Here is a 21,354-nt window from a genome sequence, read left to right as displayed (position 1 = left end):
TCAATCAATGTGATATACCATATCAACAAATTGAAAGATAAAAACCAGATGATCATCTCAATAGATACAGAAAAAGCCTTTGACAAAATTCAGCATCCATTTATGATAAAAATGCTCCAAAAAATGGGCACAGAAGGAACCTACTTCAACAGGGTAAAGGCCATATATGAAAAGCCCACAGCAAACATTCTTCTCAATGGTGAAAACCTAAAAGCACTCCCTGTAAGATCAGGACCCAGACAAGGGTGTCCACTCTTACCACAGTTATTCAGAACAGTCCTGGAAGTCCTACCTAAGACAACTGGAGAAGAAGGAGAAATGAAAAGATCCAGATGGGAGAAGAAGTCAAAGTTTCTGCTTCTCTGTCACACATGAACGAGAATCAGCCAGAGGCACAGCCCTGTCCCCTCCTCCCGTCTCCTGGCCCACCCCACCCTCCCGCCTGTGGCAGAGCCCCTGATTCAGTCCCCTGAGTCATGCAGCGAATTCCCATTGCCTGTCTATCTCACTATGGTATTGTGAATTTCCACGTTAGTCTCTCCGTACATCTCCCCTTCTCCCTCCTCCCCTCCCACCGTGTCCATAGGTCTGTTCTCTCTCTTTCTCCACTGCTGCCCAGAAAATAAATTCATCAGTGTCATCTCTTCAGATCCCATATATATGTGTCAGTATATGATATTTATCTTTCTCTGACTTACTACTTCACTCTGTATAATAGGCCCTAGTTTCATCCACCTCATCAGAACAGATTCAAATGCGTTCCTCTTTATGGCTGAGTAGTATTCCATGTATATATGTGCCACAGCTTCTTTATCCATTCATCTGTCGACGGACATCTAAGTTGCTTCCATGTTGCAGCTATCGTAGGTAGTGCTGGAATGAACATTGGGATTCATGTGTCTTTTTCAGTTTTTATTTCCTCAGGATATATACCTAGGAGTGGGACTGCTGGGTCATATGGTGGCTCAGAGGTTAAAGCGTCTGTCTACAATGCGGGAGATGTGGGTTCGATCCCTGGGTCGGGAAGATCCCCTGGAGAAGGAAATGGCAACCCACTCCAGTATTCTTGCCTGGAGACTCCCATGGAGAAGCCTGGTGGGCTACAGTCCACGGGGTCGCAAAGAGTTGGACACGACTGAGCGACTTAACTTTCACTTCCATGGTGGTTTTATAAGGAGTTTTTTAAGAAGTCTCCATACCGTCTTTCATCATTTTACATTCGCATCAGCGATGCAAGATTGTCCCCCTTTCTCCACACCCTCTCCAGCATTAATTGTCTGTCGACTCTGATGACGCCTACTCTGAGTGGTGTGAGGTGCTACCTCACCGTGGTTCTGATTTGCCTTTCTCTAATAATGAGCGATGCTGAGCATCTTTTCACGTGCGTGTTAGCCATCTGTATGTCTTCTTTGGAGAAATGTCTCTTCGAATCCCTTTCCCACCTTTTGATTCGGTTGTTTGCTTTTCTGGTATTGAGTTGTATGAGCTGCTTGTGTATTTTGGAAATTTATTATTTATCACTTGTTTCCTTTGCTATTATTTTCTCCGATTCTGAGGGTTGTCTTTTCACCTTGTTTGTGGTTTCCTTTGCTGTGCAAAAGCTTTTAAGTTTAATTAGGTCCCACTTGTTTATTTTTGTTTATATTTCCATTACTCTAGGAGGTGGGTCATAGAAGATCTTGCTTCGATTTATGTCATCAAATGTCCTGCCTATGTTCTCCACGAAGAGTTTAATAGTTTCTGGTCTTATGTTTAGGTCTTTAACCCATTTTGAGTTTATCTTTATGTATGGTGTTAGGTTATAGCTCTACATAGTCAACATAAATAAGACCAGGAGTTGACTGTGGCTCAGATCACAAACTCCTTATTGCCAAATTCAAACTTAAATTGAGGAAAGTAGGGAAAACCACTAGGACATTCAGGTATGACCTAAATCAAATCCCTTACAATTATACACTGGAAGTGACAAACAGATTCAAGGGATTAGAGCTGACACACAGAGTGCCTGAAGAACGACAGAGAGAGGTTCATGACGGTGTATAGGACGCAGGGATCAAGACCATCCCCAAGGGGAAAAATGCAGAAAGGCAAAGTGGTTGTCTGAAGAGGTCTTACAAATAGCTGTGAAAAGAAGAGAAGCTAAAGGCAAAAGAGAAAAGGAAAGATATACCCATTTGAATGTAGAGTTCCAAAGAATAGCAAGGAGAGATACAAAAGCCTTCCTCAGTGATCACTGCACAGAAATACAGGAAAACAATAGAATGGGAAAGATGAGAGATCTCTTCAAGAAAATTTAGAGATACCAAGGGAACATTTCATGCAAAGATGGGCTCAATAAAGGACAGAAATGGTAGGGACCTAACAGAAGCAGAAGATATTAAGAAGAGGTGGCAAGAATACACAGAACTGTACAAAAAAAAGATCTTCACGACCCAGATAATCACAATGCTGTGATCACTCACCTAGAGCCAGACATCCTGGAATGTGATGTCAATGGGCCTTAGAAAGCATCACTACGAACAAAGCTAGTGGAGGTGATGGAATTCCAGTTGAGCTGTTTCAAATCGTAAAAGATGATGCTGCGAAAGTGCTGCACTCAATATGCAAGCAAATTTGGAAAACCCAGCAGTGGCCACAGGACTGGAAAAGGTCAATTTTCATTCCAATCCCAAAGAAAGGCAATGCCAAAGAATGCTCAAACTACCACACAATTGCACTCATCTCACACGCTAGTAAAGTAATGCTCACAATTCTCCAATCTGGGCTTCAACAGTACATGAACCTTGAACTTTCAGATGCTCACGCTGGATTTAGAAAAGGCAGAGGAACCAGAGATCAAATTGCCAACATCCACTGGATCATGGAAAAGCAAGAGAGTTCCAGAAAAACATCTATTTCTGCTCTATTGACTATGCCAAAGCCTTTGACTGTTCAGATTACAACAAACTGTGGAAAATTCTTAAAGAGGTGGGAATACCAGACCACCTGACCTACCTCCTGAGAAATCTGTATGCAGGTCAGGAAGCAACAGTTAGAACTGGACATGGAACAACAGACTGGTTCCAAATAGGAAAAGGAGTAGGCCAAGGCTTTATATTGTTACCCTGCTTGTTTAACTTCTATGCAGAGTACATCATGAGAAACGCTGGGCTGAAGGAAGCACAAGCTGGAATCAAGATTACTGGGAGAAATATCAATAGCCTCAGATGTGCAGATGACACCACCCTTATGGCAGAAAGTGAAGAAGAACTAAAGGGCCTCTTGATGAAAGTGAAAGAGGAGAGTGAAAAAGCTGGGTTTAAGCTCAGCATTCAGAAAACTAAGATCATGGCATCCGGTCCCATCACTTCATGGCAAATAGATGGGGAAACAGTGGAAACAGTGACAGATTTTATTTTTCTGGGCTCCAAAATCACTGCAGATGGTAACTGCAACCAAGAAATTAAAAGACACTTACTCCTTAGAAGGAAAGTTATGACCATCCTAGACAGCATATTAAAAAGCAGAGACATTACTTTGCCAACAAAGGCCCATCTAGTGAAAGTGATGGTTTTTCCAGTGGCCATGTATGGATGTGAGAGTTGGACTATAAGTACAGCTGAGTGTCAAAGAATTGATGCTTTTGAACTGTGGTGTTGGAGAAGACTCTTGAGAGTCCCTTGGACTGCAAAGAGATCAAACCAGTCCATCGTAAAGGAGATCAGTCCTGGATAGTCATTGGAAGGAGTGATGCTGAAGCTGAAACTCCAATACTTTGGCCACCTGATGCAAAGAGCTGACTCATTTGAAAAGATCCTAATGCTGGGAAAGATTGGAGGTGGGAGGAGAAGGGGATGACAAAGGATGAGATGGTTGGATGGCATCACCGACTCGATAGACACACGTTTGAGTGAGCTCTGGGAGTTGGTGGTGGACAGGGAGGCCTGGCGTGCTGCAGTCCACAGGGTTGCAAAGAGTTGGACACGACTGAGCGACTGAACTGAACTGATTTCCTTCATCAGTATCTTATAGTTTTCTGTATACAGGTCTTTTTTCACCTTAGCTAAGTTTATTCCTAGATATTAATTCTTTTTGTTGCAATGGTGAATGGGATTGATTCCTTAATTTTTCTTTCAGAGAAAGAGCTATGAACCTATGGACACGGTGGGAAGAGTTGAGGGAGAAGGGGAGATGTACGGAGAGAGTAACATGGAAATTCACAATACCATACGTAAGATCGATGGCCAACAGGAATTCGCTGTATGACTGAGGGAACTCAAACAGGGCCCTGCGACAGGCAGGAGGGTGGGTGGGGGAGGGAGATGGGAGGGAGGGGACATGGGTGTGCCTACGGTTGATTCTTGTTTATGAACGACAGCAAACCACAAAATTCTGTACAGCAATTAGCTTTCAATTAAAAAATTAAAGAGTAAATAAAAACAAATGAACCAACAAAAAAATAAAACTACGTGCTCACACAATATGTCCTTATCTTCCTTTTCCCTACTTAGTATATTGCAGCTGTCGTTACCCTGCATGTAAAGGCACACAGACTCTACACAGTGACTAGCTGTACTTTCATCGCGATGTGGGGTTATTTGTGAACTACACTCACTATACTCCTCTGATGCACCAGTAAACTGAGAGGAAACTGTTACCTATTTACACATATCTAAGCAGTACCTTGGAGGTAGACTGTCCGTCACTTTTGGTGTCTTGTGCATGGGTCCAATTCCATGTCACCTGGGGAGGCTGTAAGATGATTTCTTCTGGAAACAACACTTTTAAAACAAGACAGCATGAGAAGGCAGATATTACTGAGAAGCTGAGAAAGGTGAGTAGAGAAGACATGCACGTCTGTGTGCCCCTCTGCCCCCTGCTCCGGGGCTGCTGCTCAGCCGCAGCGTAACGCCAGACCGCACGTTCTTTGCAACCATGCCATGCTCGTGTTCATTTGTAGTGCACAAACGAGTTATATTAAGATGGGAAGGCAGAGTACAACCATTTCATTGTTAATAATTTAAGCGTGCTATTTCTACATACTTGAAATTGTCGGAAAACACTGAACCTCCCCAACAGAAAAAACACTGGCTCTCAGAATTTCCATTCACTTCTAATGTACGGCTGAAGAAACTGACTTACACAAAATTCTACAGGAAGCTTCTAAAATACTCCAGGAAGATATACCACCATCATCCCCCCAAAGTAATACCTTTTACCCCCAAGTGGATGACCTGTTCAAGTGCAAAGTGGCATCGTCTGCTGGTGGTCCTGCGGAAGAGAAAGCAACACGGGTCAGCACCGGGCGCCTCAGTAGACGGGCGCCCAGAGCCCCAGCTGGACGGCACACCAGCCCGCCAGCCATGAGGCCGCCACCAGCATGCCAAGAGTTCACCAGGAAAACCTCCAACGCGTCAGGGTAGCAGGGATGCGTTCCCTTCTGGGACTATCTCTGCTTTAATGTATAAAGTGAACAAGGAGAAAAAAAAGAAAATAGAGCCTGTGAAGTGTCAGAGAGATAGTAACAGTGCTGCATCAGTAGGAAAGTGTTAGGTTGGTGAAAAAGTAATTTTGGTTTTGCACTGTTGAACTTTGCCATTTGATTCTGGAACACATTCTTAAATAAATGCAGATATGTTATACGTCATTTTAATGAACATTTCTCGCTTTATGTCTTTTTTGTTGCTGACTTACTACTTCTTTATTTGAGATTATGGAAATAATGTTTGACAAAAAGCACACTTGAGCAACTTTCTTATTCAAGTTCAGAATGGGTCATAAAGCAGCAGAGGTAACTCACAGCATCAACAGCTCACTTGGTCTGGGGATGTTAACGAATGTACAGTGCAGGCGTGGTTCAGGAAGTTTCACAAAGGAGATGAGAGCCTTGAAGACGGGGAGCACCGTGGCTGGTCACCAGAAGCTGACAACAACCGAGAACAATCATCGAGGCTGATCCTCTTACAACTATACGAGAAGCTGCCAAAGAACTCAATGGCGACCATTCTAGGGTTGTTCAGCACTCGAAGCAAATTGGAAAGGCGAAAAAACTTGGTAAGTGGGTGCCTTATGAGCTGACTGAAAATCCAAATCATCATTCTACGCAACAACAGATCATTTCCCGGTCAGACTGTGATGTGTGACAAAAGGTAGATTTTATATGACAACCAGCAGTGACCAGCTCAGTGGCTGGGCCAAGAAGCTCCAAAGCAATTCCCAAAGCCAAACTCACACCAAGAAAGGTCATGGTGACTGTTCTGTCATCTGCTGCCCGTCTGATCCACTACAGCTTTCCAAATCCTGGCTAAACCACTACGTCTGAGAAGTATGCTCAGCAAATGGGTGAGATGCACCAGCAACTACAATGCCTGCAGCTGCTACTGGCCAACAGCAAGGGCCCAGTTCTCCACGGCAAGCCCTCATCTGTCATGCAACCGATGCTGCGCAAGTGGGAGGCACCGGGCTGTGAAGTTTTGCCTCATCTGCCATTTTCACCAGATCTCTTGCCAACCAACTACGTCTTCTTCAAGCATCCTGGTAACTTTTTGCAGGGAAAACACTTCCACAACCAAGAGGAAGCAGAAAATGCTTTCCAAGAGTTCATCAAATCCCGAAGAATGGGTTTTTGCACTACAGGAATAAACAGACTCATTTCTCGCTGGCAAACATGTATTGAATTGATTGTAACGGTTCCTATGTCGACTAATAAAGATGTGTTTGAGTCTAGTCATAATGATTTAAAATTCACAGTCTGAAACTGCAGTCATGTTTGCACCAGTCTAGTAACTTTCAGCTTCCCAAGTGGATCCGTGGTTAAGAGTCTGCCTTGCAATGCAGGGGACACTGGTTTGATCCCTGGCCCAGGAAGATCCCACCTGCCGTGGGGCAACTAGGTCCATGCACAGCTACTGAGCCCTTGAGCCTAGAGCCTGTGCTCTACGGAGAAGCCACCGCAGTGAGGCGTCTGCAGCACCCCAACCAGAGAGCGGCCCCCACGCACCCCAACCAGAGAAAGCCTGAGCTCAGCAGCAAAGGCCCAGCACAGCCAAAAATAAGTAAAAATACTTTTTTAAAGGGAAGTAACTGGTGGTAAAGATTCACTCTTATGAAATTTATTCAAAACAGTTAAAAGATACACTGAGGCATGTTAACAATTTTAAGAGTTTATTAGAGCAAAAACTGATCACAATCAGGCAGTCAGGCAGTCCAAACCGCAGACACAAAGGAGCATGGGGAGCTGCTCAAACAGAAGGCTTCAACAGGCAGGAAGCAGCGGGTGTGAGCAAGGGGCTGAGGCCGAAAGGGCACGCGACAAGCGGGAATGGGAGGGGACCTGACGAAGTGTACGACTCAGCCAGTCTGCTGGGCCCTGGAGACTAACTCAGTCCTGTAGACCAACCCTGCTCCAAGTGAAGCGAGATGCCTGCTGCCCCTGAAGTGGGCCGAAAGGGCCCATCACGCCATCCTGACCTGAGTCTCAACAGGCTCTCTGCAGAAACGGACAGGCTGAATCTAAAATCCCCAGGGAATGCCAACATGTAGGACAGCGCCCTTCTGCACCAGAAGGCCTCACTGGGGGCTGTCCCCTCGACTCTGTGACCCGCCACGAGGGCATCAGGAAGAGACTCTGTGGTGTGGCTGCGAGACAGACGCGTGCATCCGTGGAGCAGAACAGAGAGCTCAGGAGCAGGGCCACAGGCACAGGCCAACGGGCTTCAAGGAGGTGAAAAGGCCACTCACTGGACAAGGGACAGTCTGTCTTTCCAACAAACGGTGCTGGGATAGCTGGACGCCCTCTGCCACTGGTCAACCTATACCTTGCATCATCCGTAAAAATGAAATAGATCATAGAAACAAAACTTCAAGCTGTAAAATTTCTATTATAGAAGAAAACAGGAGAAAACCCTTATGACCCTGAGTTTGGCAGACTTCTTAAACGTGTCACCGAAAGTATTGCCTCATAAGAAAAACTGGTACACTGAACATCATCAAAATTTAGAATTTCTGCTATTCAAAAGGCACTGCTAAAAACAATGAGAACACAAGCCGCAGTCTGAGCAAACACTTCCAAAAACACACCTCATGAAGGGCTTGCACCAAGAATGTGTGAACAATTCTCCAGATGAACAGAAAGAAAGCAAATGATGGAGGCTAGGACCCACAGACAGGAGCAGGCGCTCTCACCAAGACCCAGTGACGCCAGCAAGTGTGGGCCACCAGAGCAAGGACCGCTGAGACCACAGGAGCTGCACAGCTCACACCACCACGAGCAGCGGCAAGACCAACCATCCCGGGGCTGCGAGCTTCTGGGGCAAGTGGAGCCTCACACATGCTGGTGGGCACACAGGCAGTGCAGCCACTGGAGGAGCGCCTGGCAGTGTCTCTGGATGCCCAGTGTACACCCGCCGCTGTACACAGCTGTGGCACTGCCAGGCGCTTACCCAAGAGAGGGGAAAATGCCTGTCCACACAGACCCTCAGGCATGACGCTCACAGCAGCTCCGTCTGTGACGGCCACGATCAGCAAACAAGCCAGCGTCCAACCACAGGCGCCTGGATTAGTGAGCTAGGGTGTGATCTTATAAGGGAATATTACTCATAAAAAGGGATGAATTCATGCAAAAGTAAGGCTGAATCTCCAGATAATCAGCTGAGTGAAAGATGCCAGGCAAAAAGAGAGTAGGTCCTGTATGTTTCCAATTAACGTAAACTCTATGAAATGAAAACGAGCCTCTGGAGACTGGGCACTGGGGCACAGACAAGGCACGACAGGGCACCAGGAAACACCTGTGGAGCCAGACCCACCGGGGTCTTCACTGCGAGATGGACCCAACGGGTGTGCAAACGTCAAAATCGTGAAACTGTACACTTCAAACAGGAAAAGCATTTTATGACCACTGTCTCTCAGTAAACCTACTTTTTTAAGGAGGAAAAATGCTTGCAAAGGAGCGCAGGGGGCCCATCTGTGCACCAGGAGGCCTGGCCTCCTGGTTCTGTCTCACCTGCTGCACCACTGTGTCGTCCATTCTCATTTTTCAAAACAAGTAGGAAATACAGACTTTCTCAAGTGTGGAATGATCTGATTTTGAGTAACTTAATTTGTTGCTGTTGTTCAGTTGCTAAGTTATGTCCAACTCCTTGAAAACCCATGGACTGCAGCATGCCAGGCTTCCCTGTCCTAAAATCTGTTACTGTTTCCACTGTTTCCCCATCAATCTGGCATGAAGTGATGGGACCGGATGCCATGATCATCGTTTTCTGAATGTGAGATTGAAGCCAACTTTTTCACTCTCCTCTTTTACTTTCATCAAGAGGCTCTTCAGTTCCTCTTTGCTTTCTGCCTTAAGGGTAGCGTGATCTGCGTATCTGAGATTATTGATATTTCTCCTGGCAATCTTGATTCCAGATTGTGCTTCATCCAGTCCAGTGTTTCTCATGATGTACTCAGCATATAAGTTAAATAAGCAGGGTGACAAGATTCAGCTTTGACGTACTCCTTTTCCTATTTGTAACTGGTCTGTGAGGAACTCCGCCCATGGCAAAGGTCGTGCGTGAGGAAGGAGGCTTCGGCATACACAAAGGCGGGATCGAGCCTCAGGAAACCCCGTTCCCGAGCATCTGCCCCTGAAACCAGACTGCCTACTTCACTTATGCTCTCGCCTACTCCTCTGACTTGACGGGGGGCTCTCCCCCATCACCATTTCTCTCGGAGAAGGAGTTACCTTGCAGCTCCAGTTAATAAAAATTCCTGGGCATGACAAGAGTGTTTCAACTTACAAACTCCTCTGAAGGTTCTCTAGCCTGCCTGAGCGGGTTCGTCCGGCCGCATGTGATTGTTTATAGCCTCCCAACCATGAGAGGCACGAGATGCTTTAAACTTTCTATATACAGACTCTTCTGAAAAGTTAGAAAATTATTAGTATACTATAGTGGGTTGATTAGGAATTATATTGGTGAAGGGTTGTTCATTTACTGTGCCAATAATTACTGCTAATTCCCTGCCCTGGGTGTGACAAGGGTGTCTCAGGTCAAACCTCTCTGCTGGCAAACTAGCTTGTGTGACAGGATTATCCATACTCCTGCCAAGCACATGATTGTTTACTACCTCTCAACCATAATCAGCACAGAGTTTGGAGTATTTTTAAAGTCTTAATTAGCATAGGGCTTTTCTCATTGTTGAATCAATGATTGCCGTCAGGCCTCCATATCGTTAGCCACCTGGGAATATATTAATCAATGTATTTGGAATATAGAAAAGGAAATATAGTAGTTTTTGACGTTAGCAATACTAGACTTTTTGAGTTAATGAATTTTCTCTTTTGTTATAGATCACTGTACTTTATCATAAATCACTGTGTCCTTGCTATGTAAAAATGTAACTTTATCACTATCTTAAGATTAAATAGATCTTAAGGGGAATACTGGTGAAGGGTTTTCATTTGTTGAGCCAATATTTGCTGCTAAATCTCCATATTCCTTGCCCTTATAATGAATATAACTAGCATATAGGAGAAATAAGTATTAACCTTTAAGATTAATCATGTTAAACTTTAGACTGAGTAAATTCCTTTCTTGATTGTAACCCACTACACCCTCACCCTATAGGAATGCAACTTTACTTGGAGGGTGGCGCTTGGTTTAAGAAAAAATCACCCCTGGAAAAAATAAGTTTTCTGGTTGACTGACCGTTATCAGAAAGGGCCTTAAAATGTCAGCAGGCCTCATGGCCAGAAGATGATGTAAAACCCATAAGACCTTTGTATAATTTTATATGAAGCACCTGATTGTGACAAGGGTCAGGTCTGCTGACCCCCACGTGACTCTGTAGTCATCCCTATGTATAACAAAAAGTATATAAGCAAACCTGAAAAATAAAGAAATGGGATCAGTTTCTGCAAAGACTGATTCTCCCGTGTCATTCTTTCCCCTTCTGGCTGAATTCCCATCTGGTACAATGGCACCCCACTCCAGTACTCTTGCCTGGAAAATCCCATAGATGGAGGAGCCTGGTAGGCTGCAGTCCACGGGGTCGCTAAGAGTCGGACACGACTGAGCGACTTCACTTTCACTTTTCACTTTCATACATTGGAGAAGGAAATGGCAACCCACTCCAGTGTTCTCGCCTGGAGAATCCCAGGAATGGGGGAGCCTGGTGGGCTTCCATCTATGGGGTCACACAGAGCCGGACACGACTGAAGTGACTTAGCAGCAGCAGCAGCAGCAGCAGCAGCAGCACATGGGTACTCAGCAATCCTGCTAATTTTGCCTGGGCTTCTAAGATCGGACCAGGGAGGCCTCAGTGCCTCCTCTCCTTCGGGAGAAAGGAAAGACGCCTGTGGCCTACGTAGGTGGTGACTGGTATTCCACGTAAATCAAGTTATTCAGCCTCTTTTTCTCCACTAATATTTCCTACTACACTATCCATTTCTAATCTCTCTCTATATCTGTAATTAAATACATTTTTTCCTAGGACGCCTACTCTGTCTCCCCTTCAAATGACCCTGGATCCACCGGGGCTGGATCCCGGCAGTTCCATGTCCAGTTCTAACTGTTGCTTCCTGACCTGCATTCAGATTTCTTAGGAGACAGGAAAGGTGGTCTGGTATTCGCATCTCTTTCAGAATTTTCCACAGTTTGTTGCGATCCACACAGTCAAAGGCTTTCGAGTAGTAAATAAAGCAGAAGTAGATGCTTTTCTGGAACTCACTTGCTTTTTCCATAATCCAACGGATGTCGGGAATTTGATCTCTGGTTCCTCTGCCTTTTCTAAATTCAGCTTGAATATCTGGAATTTCTCAGTTCATGTACCATTGAAACCTCACTTGGAGAATTTTGAGCATTTCTTTGCTTGCACGTGAGATGAGTGCAATTGTGCAATAGTTAGAACATTCTTTGGCATTGCCTTTTTTTGGGACTGGAATGAAAACTGACCTCTTCCAGTCCTGTGGCCACTGCTGGGTTTTCCAAATTTGCTGGCATATTGAGTGCAGCACTTTCACAGCATCATCTTTTAGGATCTGAAATAGCTCAACTGGAATTCTATCACCTCCACTAGCTTTGTTCGTAGTGATGCTTTCTAAGGCCCATTGACATCACATTCCAGGATGTCTGGCTCTAGGTGAGTGATCACACCATCGTAGTTACCTGGGTCATGAAGATCTTTTTTGTATAGTTCTTGGGTGTATTCTTGCCACTCTTCTTAATATCTTCTGCTTCTGTTATGTCCCTACCATTTCTGTCCTTTATTGAGCCCATCTTTGCATGAAATGTTCCCTTGGTATCTCTAATTTTCTTGAAGAGATCTCTAGTCTTTCCCATTCTATTGTTTTCCTGTATTTCTGTGCAGTGATCACTGAGGAAGGCTTTCGTATCTCTCCTTGCTATTCTTTGGAACTCTGCATTCAAATGGGTATATCTTTCCTTTTTTCTTTTGCCTTTAGCTTCTCTTCTTTTCACAGCTGTTTGTAAGGCCTCCTAAGACAACCACTTTGCCTTTCTGCATTTCTTTTTCTTGGGGATGGTCTTGATCCCTGCCTCCTGTACAACGTCATGAACCTCCATCCCTAGTTCTTCAGGCACTCTATTAGATCTAATTCCTTGAATGTATTTCTCACCTCCAGTGTATAATCATAAGGGATTTGATTTAGGTCATACCTAAATGTTCTAGTGGTTTCCCCTACTTTTCTCAATTTCAGTCTGAAGTCAGCAATAAGGAATTCATGATCTGAGCCACAGTCAGCTCCCGGTCTTGTTTTTGCTGACTATACAGAGTTTCTCCATCTTTGGCTGCAAAGAATATAATCAATCTGATTTTAGTATTGATCATCTGGTGATGTCCATGCGTAGAGTCTTCTCTTGTGTTACTGAAAAAGGGTGTTTGCTATGACCAGTGCATTCTCTTGGCAAAACTCTGTTAGCCTTTGCCCTGCTTCATTTTGTACTCCAAGGCCAAACTTGCCTGTTACTCCAAGTATCTCTTGACTTCCTACTTTTGCATTCCAGTCCCCTATGATGAAAAGCACGTTTTTTGGGGGGTGTTAGTCCTAGAAAGTCTTGTAGGTCTTCACAGAACTGTTCAACTTCAGCTTCTTCAGCATTAGTGGTCGGGGCATAGGCTTGGATTACTGTGGAGATGAACACAGATCCTTCTGTCATTTTTGAGATTGCACCCAAGTACTGTATTTCAGACTCTTTTGTTGACTATGAGGGCTACTCCATTTCTTCTAAGGGATTCTTGCCCACGGTAGTAGATATAATGGTCATCTGAATTAAATTAGCCCATTCCAGTCCTTTTTAGTTCACTGATTCCTAAAATGTCAATGTTCACTTTTGCCATCTCCTGTTTGACCACTTCCAATTTCCCTTGATTCATGGATCTAACATTCCAGGTTCCTATGCAATACTTTTCTTTAGAGCATCAGACTTTACTTCCATCACCAGTCACATCCCAAACTGGGCTTTGTTTTTGCTCTGGCTCCATCTCTTCATTCTTTCTGGACCTTACCTGCCTCCTGAGAAACCTGTATGCAGGTTAAGAAGCAACACTTAGAACTGGACATGGAACAACAGACTGGTTCAAAATAGGGAAAGGAGTACGTCAAGGCTGTATATTGTCACTTTGCTTGTTTAACTTACCTGCAGAGCACATCATGAGAAACGCTGGGCTCGATGAAACCCAAGCTGGAATCAAGATTGCCGGGAGAAATATCAATAACCTCAGATATACAGATGACACTACCCTTATGGCAGAAAGCAAAGAGGAACTGAAGAGCCTCTTGATGAAAGTGAAAGAGAGTGAAGAAGTTGGCTTAAAACTCAGCACTCAGAAAACTAAGATCATGGCATCACTTCATGGCAAATAGATGGTGAAACAATGCAAACAGTGACAGACTTTATTTTGGGGGGCTCAAAAATCACTACAGATGGTGATTACAGCCATGAAATTAAAAGATGCTTACTCCTGGAAGGAGAGTTAAGACCAACATAGACAGCATATTAAAAAGCAGAGATGCTAACTCTGCCGACAAGTCCATCTAGTCAAAGCTATGGTTTTTCCAGTGGTCATGTATGGATGTGAGAGTTGGACTATAAAGAAAGCTGAGCACCAAAGAATTAATGCTTTTGAACTGTGTGTTGGAGAAGATTCTTGAGAGTCTCTTGGACTGCAAGGAGATCAAACCAGTGAATCCCAAAGGAAATCAGTCCTGAATATTCATTGGAAGGACTGATGTTGAAGCAGAAGCTCCAGTACTTTGGCCACCTGATGCGAAGAACTGACTCACTGGAAAAGACCCTGATGCTGGGAAAGATTGAAGGCAGGAGGAGAAGGGGACGACAGAGGATGAGATGGTTGGATGGCATCACTGACTCCATGGACATGAGTTTGAGCAAGCTCTGGGAGTTGGTGATGGACAGGGAGGCCTGGCGTGCTGCGGTCCATGGGGTCGCAAAGAGTCAGACACGAATGAGCGACTGAGCTGAACTCAACTTGCCATGAAGTGATGGGACAGGATGCCACAATCTTAGTTTTTTAAATGTTGAGTTTTAAGCCAGTTTTTTCACTCTCCTCGTTCACACTCATCAAGAGGCTCTTTAGTTCCTCTTTATTCTCGGCCATCAGAGTGCTATCATCTGCATATCTAGGCTGTTGGTATCTCTGCAGGCAATCTCGATTCCAGCTTGTGCTTCTTCCAGTTCTGCATTTCGCATGACGTGCTCTTTATACACGTTAGACAAGCAGGGTGACAATATATAGCCTTCACGTACTCCTTTCTCAAGTTTGAACTAGTCCATTGTTTCACGTCTGGTTCTATTTGCTGCTTTTTGACCTGCACAGAGGTTTTTCAGGAGACAGGTAAGGTGGTCTGGTATTCCTGTCTCTTTGGGAATATTCCACAGTTTGTTATAATCCACAGAGTCAAAGGTTTTAGTGTAGTCAAAGAAATAGATGTTTTTCTTCAACTCCCTTGCTTTCTCCAGGGTCCAACAAATATCTGCAATTTGATCTCTGTTTCCTCTGCCTCTCTGAAACCCAGCTTGTACATCTTGGAAGTTGTCGGTTCCTGTACTGCTGAAGCCTAGACTGAAGGATTTTGTGAAATGAGTGCAACTGTACAGCAGTTTGAACATTCTTTGACACTGCTCTTCTTTGGGGCAGTAACTTAATGTAAACCATCAAAAAATTATCTGGGAGAAAAAAAAGAAATAAACCAAAAGAAAATAGATACTATGATCCACGTCCCAGAATTCTGGAAATAAAAGCAAAAATAAACAAATGGGATCTAATTAAAATTAAAAGCTTCTGCACAACAAAGGAAACTATAAGCAAGGTGAAAAGACAGCCTTCTGAATGGGAGAAAATAATAGCAAATGAAGCAACTGACAAACAACTAATCTCAAAAATATACAAGCAACTTATGCAGCTCAATTCCAGAAAAATAAACGACCCAATCAAAAAATGGGCCAAAGAACTAAATAGACATTTCTCCAAAGAAGACATACGGATGGCTAACAAACACATGAAAAGATGCTCAACATCACTCATTATCAGAGAAATGCAAATCAAAACCACAATGAGGTACCACTTCACACCAGTCAGAATGGCTGCGATCCAAAAATCTGCAAGCAATAAATGCTGGAGAGGGTGTGGAGAAAAGGGAACCCTCCTACACTGTTGGTGGGAATGCAAACTAGTACAGCCACTATGGAGAACAGTGTGGAGATTCCTTAAAAATTGCAAATAGAACTACCTTATGACCCGGCAATCCCAGTGCTGGGCATACACACCGAGGAAACCAGAATTGAAAGAGACACATGTACCCCAATGTTCATCGCAGCACTGTTTATAATAGCCAGGACATGGAAACAACCTAGATGTCCATCAGTAGATGAATGGATAAGAAAGCTGTGGTACATATACACAATGGAGTATTACTCAGCCGTTAAAAAGAATTCATTTGAATCAGTTCTGATGAGATGGATGAAACTGGAGCCGATTATACAGAGTGAAGTAAGCCAGAAAGAAAAACACCAATACAGTATACTAACACATATATATGGAATTTAGAAAGATGGCAATGACGACCCTGTATGCAAGACAGGAAAAAAGACACAGCTGTGTATAATGGACTTTTGGACTCAGAGGGAGAGGGAGAGGGTGGGATGATTTGGGAGAATGGCATTCTAACATGTATACTATCATGTAAGAATTGAATTGCCAGTCTATGTCTGACGCAGGATACAGCATGTTTGGGGCTGGTGCATGGGGATGACCCACAGAGATGTTACAGGGAGGGAGGTGGGAGGGGGGTTCATGTTTGGGAACACATGTAAGAATTAAAGATTTTAAAATTTAAAAAAAAAATTTAAAAAAAAAGAAAAAAGAAAATAGATAAAAGAATAAAAAAGGGGGAAAAAAGAACAACAAAAAAAAGGAAACAAAACTTATCTGGCGCGAGCAGAACCTCTGTGCGGGGAAGTGCCCCCAGGCTTTCTCACTCACTTATGGTGGCCGCCCGGCCCACTTTGCGCCCCACCTGGACGATGCTGAGTCAAGAAGCCACCCAGGGTCCTGAGCCTCTTCCTGCTCCCTCTCTCTCCTGGGCTCAGATCCGACAGCACTCCCACTCACCCTCCCGTCTGTGTCCGCCAGTCGGCTTCCTCCCACACCAGCTGCAGCTATGTTGCCTCTGCCCCCCAGCCTGCCCCCCACTCAGATCCACATCCTCTCCTTCCTCTGTGAGCATCCCACCTCCTGTGTCAGAGCAACAAGCCCTCAGACACCCCCATTCACCAGCACTCCGCCCGCTGTACCAGCTCAGCACCAAGGAGGATGTGTCCCTGCCCCAGGGACCATGGCCTCCAGACCGCGTCCAAAGCCGCGTCCCCACGAGTCTCTTGTGCTCCTGGTCAGCACACAAACAAGGGAGGACCGGGTGCCTCGGGCGCCTCCTCACTCACTGGCCTGTTTGTCCTGTCCGTTCTGCTTTCATAGGCAAACACCCCTCAAGAGGCCGACTCCACACCTGCACCATCCATTCAGCCTCAAGACGTTTCCATCTGGCTGCATTCCAAACACCAAGAGCTCTTACATCAGATGTGAAAAGCATGCAAGCATGCTCAGTCGCACAGTCTTGTCTGACTCTGTGACCCCGTGGACTGCAGCCTGCCAGGCTTCTGTGTCCATGAAATCTCCCAGGCAACAATACTGGAGTGGGTTGCCATTCCCTTCTCCAGGGGATCTTCCCGACCCAAAGATCGAACCTGCATCTTCTCCGTTTGTGGGCAGACTCTTTACAACTGAGCCACCAGGGAAGACCAGACATGAGAAGCACTCATGTACAAAAGCTCGGGTACATTCCACTATAAAAACTACCACCTCTTGCTACTCAAAAGATACTTTAAGAGGTGAAAAATCAAGTAACAAACTCAGAAGTTTTCCGTAATGCACAAATCTAAGAAGGTCTATACAAAAAATACAGAGAGAACTCCTACAAATAATAGAAATCAAATTACTCAATAAAAGACATGAGCAAGCGTTTAACAGATGAAAGAACCTTACGGCCAACAAACAGGGAGATCCCTAACCTCAGACATCATCAGAGAAACATACCTCACGACCACAGAGGAAACAGCAGACACCTACAGGGCTGGCACCAATTCAGATGTTTCCCAAAACCAGGTTTCAGGAGGGTGACCCTGGGGGTCGCTTCTCCCAGCACGTGTAGCACTGGAACATGAACAGCCCCCAACTGTGACCCCCATCCTAAGTGTGCAGCCAAGGAAACCTGGGGGAGTGTGTGTGCACGAGGAGAGAGTGGGCATCCACAGCAGCGCAACTGGCACACAGACGGGGCAGAGCACACGGGGGCACGAGCATGCCAAAAACCTGGCGTGTGAAGCTCACGTTAGTGCACACACAGCTCCAGAGGCCACAGGCTGCGAGTGCAGAGCAGCTACAGGCAACACACACACTTTCCTGTGTGCGTGCGCATGTGCACAGATACAGACTATTCTTTTAAAAAGCGAAGAGAAACACAAAATCCCAGCTAACAGTGGGGGGCTTGGTGGAGGAAGGGAAGAGGTGGCTTGTGACACGTTGATGAGGGCTGAGAGGGAGCAGCGGCGGTGGTGACCGAGAGTGCGGATTCTCCCTTCAGGTCCAAGAAGGAACGGATGTGCAAATGTTTGCAGCTCGGTCTGTTACAAACGTGCGCTGACCAAGCTGTGACCATACAGACGGGCGGGAGCACCACCTGCAGCACCCATACCGCACGGAGGCGTCAGGGGGTCGAGCGAAGGGGAGAAGCCCCCCACCCAGCAGGGAGAGTCCCTGAAGCATTACCTGTTGTATGTAAATTCCACATCCATAGGTTCAGAGTTATACGCTTGTTCAAATTCTGGATTAAGTTTAAGAGTTACATCTTCTTCATGTATCTAAAAAGAAAAATACTTTACTCCTCATCTTTATGTTTGCTTTAGACAATCCTCTACTCATAGTCACAACTCATCATCAAAATCCATCCTGTAGATCAGAGCTAAAATCTGGTATCTGAAATGTGTGCAAAAATATTGGAAAGACTGCTTCAGCATGCTGCTGCCCCCCCAGCCGCACGAGCACAGCTGCCGCCTCCTCCCCCTCCGTACTCTCCTCGGGGCTCAGACAGCGCATGCTGGGGGCAGGCTGCCACCTCCAAAGCAGACAGTGGGTGACCACTAACAGCAGCGTGTGCTGACCACAAAAATGCCTCATGGACAACATTCCAAAACCCCCTTCCAGCAGGACAAGGAACCATTCAGGGACCCTCCAGCCAAAGCTAGATCCTACATAACAATCCGAGATGAGCAGGATGGAAAATCCCGAGCTGAGGAGGAGCTGAGAGGACAGAAGCAGCGGGCAGTGGGGTCTCTCCCAAGAGCTGGGGGCTGTGACATGAGGCCAACTCTGCCCCTGCTCTTGGCAGAAGCAAACGCAGGCACAGGTCCCTAGTTTCCCCACAGGTTAAGACAAATGAAAATAAATCTGTAACCAAAGACCACCAAGCAGACAAGGAATCAAGCCACAAACAGCGAGGGTCGACCTGCACAGTCGTCAACAGATCGAGGCCCCCAGGGCATCATGCACTGATGCTGCCGTTTACGGAAACTTCAAAACCATGAACAAATCTGGGAGACCAAGACAAGCAAGCGCAGGAGAGCACGAGGGGACACAACAGGGTGGGCTTACAGAGCTAGAGTCAGGGAGAAGACGAAGTGCTCCGCGTGCTCCCCCGGACGGGCAGGCCCTCTTGAGGCGGCAGCCGGGGGAGGCCAGTGCCAGCGCAGTCCAAGGAGGTTCCCAGAAGCACCATGCCACCTGCCACACCATCTGGGGGCTCTCGAGGGCCTCGGTGCCTTCAAGGTACCCAGGCCACGGTGCCGGCCAAGGAGTTCCAGAGAACTGAGCGAAGCAATGGACTGAGACCCGAGACAGCCCTAGCTTCACCTGGCAGCCCAGCGCTCAGGAGCGGCGGCTCCATGGACGGTCCTGCAGGAGGGTCAGCAGGGGCGCCCTCACACCCTGAGGCGGCGCTTGCAGCTTCAGCTCTGGGCTCTCCAGCTCGTGGTGCTGGTCGTTCCCCCAACCAGCCCAGGGGCAGGGCCGGGGGGTCTCACCCCTGACATCTCTGGCCCTGCTTCTGCAGAGGGCTTAGTCCACAGAATGGCCCCTAGGGGCATGACCAGTCTACCCTCTGGGACACATTCAGAACACTCAAATCTGAGTAAATGCAACCCTTCCATGTGATACCCATGTGATACCCTGACATCCACGTGATAACAGGTGAGCATGCTGTTCATGGCTGAAAGTGATAGGATTTCTTCAGTTACAAAATTCTCTTTATGCATCACACTTATTTAAATATTCACTTGATCCCTGATTTTCTAAAATGCCGTCAACACCCAGGGGACCTGCTCCTCCATCCCCGAGGCAGGTGGGTCACCTCTGTGAGTGGTCTGCTGGGCCGGCCCCACATGGACTGACTAACAGCGGCCTCTCACCTCAATCACGTAGCCGATGTATTCAATCACGTGTCCATTGTACTCTTGGGTTTTTAAAATCAGTTTATCACCTAGTTAAAAAACACATTACCACATATAAAACTACAAACTCAATAAACTTTGCTGCTGCTATACTATAAAATAAAACACTCTGAAGAAGTGGAATAAGCGAAAAAACATTATGGGGTCAATGGCTTAAAATCACGTCAATGTGCTGAGAGAGATACCCAAAGCAAAGGCAGCTCGTGTGACGACAGCGCTGCCAGTTAAAACATTCTATTCCGTGACTGTGTTCAATGTCTGCCAGTCCACCGAGGAAAACGCGACACGTAACAACCCACCTGCATACAGAGAAGGCCTACTTTCAGCCAATCCTGGGACCTCCAGAACTAGCAGATCCCCGTTTCTTTTCAAAGTGACCCCACTCATATTATACTCCTTCAGTTCTATTTCTGCATGAATCTCCTCCAGCCAGAGCAAAGTTGAAAACTTCTCCTTGTAGTTTGACATGTTTAAAAGCTGGAAAACAAGGCAGCCTGTTAGTGAAAGCAGAGCAACACTCCACACATATCTATGTCAGGAAGCCAACGGAGCTGACTAGCCGGGCTTCAAACGCTGGTGACCGGCAAGTGCAGGGCGGCAGCCTTGAGACAGGGAGCCATCTGAGTGAGCCCCACAACCACCCTGCTCCTACCCAGACAGAGCTGCCAGGCTCAGCACAGAGTAAGCCCAGGCAGCCTTGCCGTCTCTGTGCTGAGGGGGTGGGGCTGCGGGTCCCAGGAGGCTGAATGCCAGGGAACAGGTGCAGTGCAGTGATCCGGAGCTTCCCAGGGGCCCGTGAGCACATGAGTGTGAGAAGCTATGCCAGACGGGACAGACGCGTGGGGCGGGAGCGGTGAGGGGCTCCTCAGCCTCCGCACAGCTGACACCAGCGCAGGGCACGGCAGTGAGTAGCATCTCTGGCCTCCACCCACTGGAGGCTGCAGGCATGCTCAGTCGTGACAACCTAAAGTGTCTCTTGGGGGAAAGTTCGCCTGCTGAGCGCCACCGGGTTGGAAAGAACAATCCCCAGAGCTCACACAGGGCTGAGGTGCTGCGGGCCTCCTAGCCTAAACAGAAAGGCCTGAGGTACAGGGGCACTGGGTGCGGGACTCAGAAGGGAACAGCCCTAAGTAAAAGCCACTCTGCTCTAACGAGGCTTCAACGGAGCTGACTAGCCAGGCTTCAATAAAAGAAGGCTCAAAGTGCCCAACCGCTCCCAGCTAACCCAACTGCATCCCAGAACAAAGTTCAAAGCTACTTCCAGGAATAGAAGTACCAACCAAGTAGAATGCAGAAT

The 21,354-nt window shown here is 46.4% G+C and overlaps 1 protein-coding gene across 1 annotated transcript in view; it reads right to left on the bottom strand.

Annotated features, from left to right (window-relative positions):
- MOV10L1 (Mov10 like RNA helicase 1) overlaps positions 1–21,354 on the bottom strand; it is a 66,084-nt gene that overhangs the window by 13,572 nt on the left and 31,158 nt on the right. The window contains exons 11-15 of the mRNA XM_015095074.4: positions 20,357–20,534; positions 20,016–20,086; positions 18,322–18,413; positions 5,192–5,250; positions 4,663–4,760 (exon numbers count right to left, since the gene is read on the bottom strand). Coding sequence (XP_014950560.2) covers positions 4,663–4,760; positions 5,192–5,250; positions 18,322–18,413; positions 20,016–20,086; positions 20,357–20,534 — 498 coding nt within the window. The remainder of the gene's footprint in view (positions 1–4,662; positions 4,761–5,191; positions 5,251–18,321; positions 18,414–20,015; positions 20,087–20,356; positions 20,535–21,354) is intronic.

The sequence above is a fragment of the Ovis aries genome, chromosome 3, assembly GCF_016772045.2.
Source record: "Ovis aries strain OAR_USU_Benz2616 breed Rambouillet chromosome 3, ARS-UI_Ramb_v3.0, whole genome shotgun sequence".
NCBI lineage: Eukaryota > Metazoa > Chordata > Mammalia > Artiodactyla > Bovidae > Ovis > Ovis aries.
Note: the sequence above shows the minus strand (reverse complement) of the source record. Positions and strands in the feature narration are given on the sequence as shown.